The 4648-nt window shown below is 50.7% G+C and overlaps 1 protein-coding gene across 1 annotated transcript; it reads right to left on the bottom strand.

The window, feature by feature from the left end:
- Positions 1 to 3647: 3647 nt before the first annotated feature.
- LOC102820486 (MORF4 family-associated protein 1-like) lies at positions 3648 to 4019 on the bottom strand. The gene has a single exon (XM_006875300.1). It carries the CDS (start codon positions 4017 to 4019, stop codon positions 3648 to 3650), a length of 372 nt encoding a protein of 123 aa, XP_006875362.1.
- Between the last annotated feature and the right edge of the window lie 629 nt (positions 4020 to 4648).

A 4648-nucleotide genomic window follows, 5' to 3' on the forward strand; every position in this document is an offset into this window, starting at 1 on the left:
ACTAAAGAGCGCAGGAGATTGCTAGAGCAGCAGCCACAGGTTGTTGATTCCCACCCAGGGATGTGTAAGCAGAATGAAGTGGGGGAAGGGAGAGAGAAACTTGTTCCAGGACTCAACTGTAAGTAAGAATACAGTCATTAAACCCATAGGCACCATTCGGGTTAGACTGTAGAACTCTGGGGGGAGGAAAAACGGAACGTTTGGAATAGATTGTAATACTCCATTGCCGTAAAGTGCTGTCAAGTCAATTCCAACCCATAGCGACCCTGTATAGGGTTTCCATGGAGCAGCTAGTGAGCTTGTTTCGCCAACTTTGCAGTTCAAACGGCTTTGCAGTCTGGCGCATTAACCCACAGCGCCACACCAGGATAGCACCTGGGGAACTGAAGGAGGGGCTTTTTCGAGACAGGAGAATATAAACTGTTTGCAAGCCAGCCATGTGGCACATCTGCCCCTGTCTACTGGGCTGGGCACCTGATGTTGCAAAATCAAATAAGGACCTGTGGGCCCAAGCGTTGCAGACTGTCCAAACCATAGGCTCTGAGGATCAGACTTTAGCCACCTAGTAGACATAGCAAACTGTCCCTCATCTGATTATTCAGTAATGCTTGTTAGTAATCTCATACATGAGCCCTGGATATCCACAGACAAATGTAAAAACCTTCCCTAAAAGCCGAGACTGTAAATTCCAAAAAGGCAAGGTCCCCCCTAAAAAAAAAAAAGCTAAAGAGGATAGAGAGAAACACTGTTAACAGATGATGTATGGATAATCAATGTAATGAAACAAGTTATATGAATTGTTGAATGTGAAACTGATGATGTGCCCTGTAAACTTTCACTCAATCCACAATAAAAACCTTAAAAAAGAATGTATTGGACATATTAATTTAAAAAATGTTTGCTAAATTGTTTATGCTTGTAACAAATAATTCTTATAACCAGCAAAATCAGTAAAGGTGTCTTCATTTTGCAAAAACAAAACAATATTCCAAACAAACAAGAACCAAATAAATCAGCCTTTTAAAATGTGAAAAAAAAAGAAAAACATCAAATAAGGAGAACCTCACTCTCGCTAAATGAGTAGATTGCATTTCTTGAGCGTTTGTCAGTATTGACATTTCTCACAATCCCCCACACCACCTTCCAGAAATAATCCTCCTCAGCTATGGGCTTGCTGAGAACTTTGTCCCCATCTGAGCATGGCATTCAAGGGAGACGTCCACTTCTAAAGAAATTGATTCTTAACTTTTATTAGCATATACGGAACCTTTGGTCATCTGAAGAAAACATTTAAAAAACCACCTTTGCTTTTCAAGAACACGAACACTTGTGACATCTGTGATTTTGACCTCCAATGCCAGGTGTCCCACCCTGAAGAACTAGAAGGGGCTTCATGAGCCCTGGTAAAATCCTCTGTAGAGGGTCTCTGATGCTGCTGCACTTTAAGGCCCCACGTTTGTGTGAGGGTCTGGTAACAGTGAAGCTACTCCTTCAATTCCTACCAAGCCTCTTTGTCACCTGAGGTCTGGGTGGTGGAGTCGGTTCTGACTCATCGCGACCATGCACAGGGTTTCCAAGGCTGTAAATCTTTACGGGAGCAGAAAGCCTCATCTTTCTCCTAAGGAACGGCTGGTAGTTTCAAACTGCTGACCTTGAGGTTCGCAGCCCAATTCGTAACCACTATGCTGACGCTACCAGAGCACCTTCTAAGGCCTGGGAGGTTGTCTAAATAAACCCACCTGCCAGGTTACAGATTACAGTGTGCCAGAAAGCATCTCTTCCTTCTCCTCAGGGAACATTACAATTTGAAGCATTTTCCATCTCTAGCCGTCCTCTAGTTCTCCCCAATTTCATCCAAAGCAGTCTCATGCCTACTTCCTTCCTAAGATTCAAGCCCAAGTTTTCATGTGTCCCAAAGATGGAAAGTACCTGGCAAGTTGCACAGGTAACACAGTTAAAAACCCAGCGAAACAACTAGAATGTGACAACCGGAATAACTTTGTGTCCCCTATGAGAACATTTCTCCAATAAAGTTATTTTTCCAGAATCAAATACATTTGATGATCTAAGCCTGAACTAAGGTCACCAACTACTGACCATAAACTGCTACCTAAGGGTCAGACACAAAAGAGTGAACAAGACCAGCTGTTTGTTTCTACAAGCAGTCAGCCCTAACCAGTTGGCCAGTCCCCCAGCTGTGACTTGATTTGCAATGGTCATGGGCACACACTTACCACCTAGACAGACTGAGTCTGACATTCTGCTTAAAAGAAAACTACCCCTGAGAAAGTGGGTTCTTTCAGACGGGATTCTGACCCACCTGCCTTGTAGGGGAAAAGAAAAGCTGGGCATGTCTTTCCCTGGGTTCTCACCCTCCGTTTGATCCCTGGCTTAGGTTTTCTTTGGTTTCCACCTCACCCTGGGAGAGATAACTCTTGTGGGCTGGGTCCACCTGCAGGACTACGGGAAGTCTAGCGGGAGGCAGGCTGGCATAATAAACCGAGCTCAGCGGCGTGAAGAACTAGTTTGCTGTCTTTGTTGTTAAGTGCCCTCCAGGCGACCCTGCACTGGGGAGCTTGAAACACCGACCTTGCAGTTCAAAGGACTCTGCAGTCTGATACTGTGCATTAGCCCACAGCCCCACACCAGTTGGAGTCTGACTGATAGGAACTTGAAATAAGAATACAACCATCAAGGAAATAGGGGAACTTCCTGAGCAAAGGGGGAAGCTAACTTTAAATGAGAAGCTCCCAGTAAGGAATAGTAGGTGACCTTGGGAAGAAATGTAATTCCAGGTAGAAGGGGACCTGAAGGGGCTTTTCCAAAACGGAAATAAAACTTTGTGGGCCTGTGGGCCGGCCGTCCAGCGCATGTGTCTACTGGGTTGGGCTCTAAAACCCAATAAAAGAAAACCTCACTCTTGCTAATAGGAGTAGATTGGAGTACTTGTACGTTTGTCCGTCCAGATGACATTTTTCACAACCCCTCCCCCCTTGGGTGACTGTTTTATTAAAACGGATTCTGATTTTTCACAAAATACAAGAGAGCTTCAAAAGGCACATAGACAAAGTCCATCATCTTTTCACCCCATTTCCCACGCTCTTTTTCAAGCCCCCCACCCCGATCCCACAACCTGGTGGTTGCTCCCTGTTACTAGGGTGACACAGTCTCAGGAATAAAGGGCAGACACAGGTGCTGACTCGTGTCCCGGGATGAACTGGGTGGGGAAGAGCTGGGTTCTGGGATTAGGAATGAGAACAACAGGAAGTCACCGGGGCCCTGGGCGCCCCGCCGCCTGTAACCGAGGAGGGGCGACGGGATCACAGTCTTTGTGGGCCAGCCACCGGGTGTGTCTGCCCGTTTCTACTGGGCTGGGCGGCCGATTGTGCAAAACGTTATAAACAGAACCTCACTGTCCCTCCAGTGAGTACACACTGGCTTTCTGGAGATTTGTGGGTGACCCGCTACTCTATCCGGGTACACACAAGGCTTCCACACCAAGAGGAAGGTGCGGGTGGTGGTGTCCCGCGGGCTACAGGGCTTCCGGAAGCAAGACAGCCTCATCTCCCTCCCGCTCGTAGTTTCGAACTGCCGACCTCGAAGCGAGCGGCCCGTGGGAAACAGCGCGCTGCACAGCCCCGGGCGGCTCAGGCGGACTGGCTGCGCTCGATCCGCCGCACCAGCTCCACCAGCATCTCGGCCATCTTGGCCGTCTCCCGGGCCTTGGCGGCGGCGCGCTCGGGCCCGGCGGCCGCGCCGTCGTCGGGGCTCTGCAGGTGGTTGAGCGCGCTCTGCTCGGACGCCTCCACCTGCGTCTGGAGGTGAAGCAGCAGATTGTCCATCTCCCACAGCTTGCCCCGGGTCCGCAGGTAGGCCCGGCCGCGCTCGCGGACCAGAGCCGCGATGTCCTCCCGCATCTCGTGGATGAGCGGCAGCAGGAACTGCTCGAAGTCCTCCTCGGGCTCCAGCACCTCCACCTCCTCGGGTTCCGCCAGCTCCACCACGTCGAGGGGCCGCATCGTGCTGCCGCTGCGGGGCCGCCGAGCCGAGCGCTGCTGGGGACGCGCGAGGGCCGAGCGCGAGGCTGGGCGGCGGAGCTCCGCACGCTCCGGACAACTTTCCGCCCGGGAACACTCGTGGCCTGCGAGCAGCCGCGGGGAGAAGAGACTCGACAGCCCGGGAGCGGCCAACAAAATGGACCCGGGCCGTCAACCAACGCTCGGCGGGCTGCGGCCTTTCACGACACCAGCGCGCCTCTTTACGGCCGCGCCCTGCTCCGACCGAGGAGCAGGCGAGAGCACGCAGCCACTTCCTGCTTCCCGGCACCCTACGTGAGCTGCCTTGGGGTCAGATGGGGACATCTGTGCTGTCTGCAAAGAAGGCGGCTGGGGAAGTTTTTGAGGAACTCCCGTTATCCTTTCATTCCATTTTACGAGCCCCCACGTATGTTTTTAAATGTAAAAGTAACCTATCCCTACGATTGAAACATAAAACGGATTGGCATCCAAGCAAAGCTCTATTTTAAGTGCTTAATTAAATGGAACAAACGCATCGAACCCTCACAACAAACCTGTCCAATGGGGAAAAGGGCTGAAATCCGTGCTGAGTCCGCAATCCCTGCCCTACCCCAGAAACCGCTGTACCCTCT

The sequence above is a fragment of the Chrysochloris asiatica genome, unplaced genomic scaffold (genome assembly GCF_000296735.1).
Source record: "Chrysochloris asiatica unplaced genomic scaffold, ChrAsi1.0 scaffold00319, whole genome shotgun sequence".
In the NCBI taxonomy this organism is placed as follows: domain Eukaryota; kingdom Metazoa; phylum Chordata; class Mammalia; order Afrosoricida; family Chrysochloridae; genus Chrysochloris; species Chrysochloris asiatica.

What these genes read in the sequence shown, in the direction of transcription:
- LOC102820486 (XM_006875300.1), bottom strand. Translation starts at nt 4,019, where the DNA reads ATGCGGCCCCTCGACGTGGTGGAGCTGGCGGAACCCGAGGAGGTGGAG.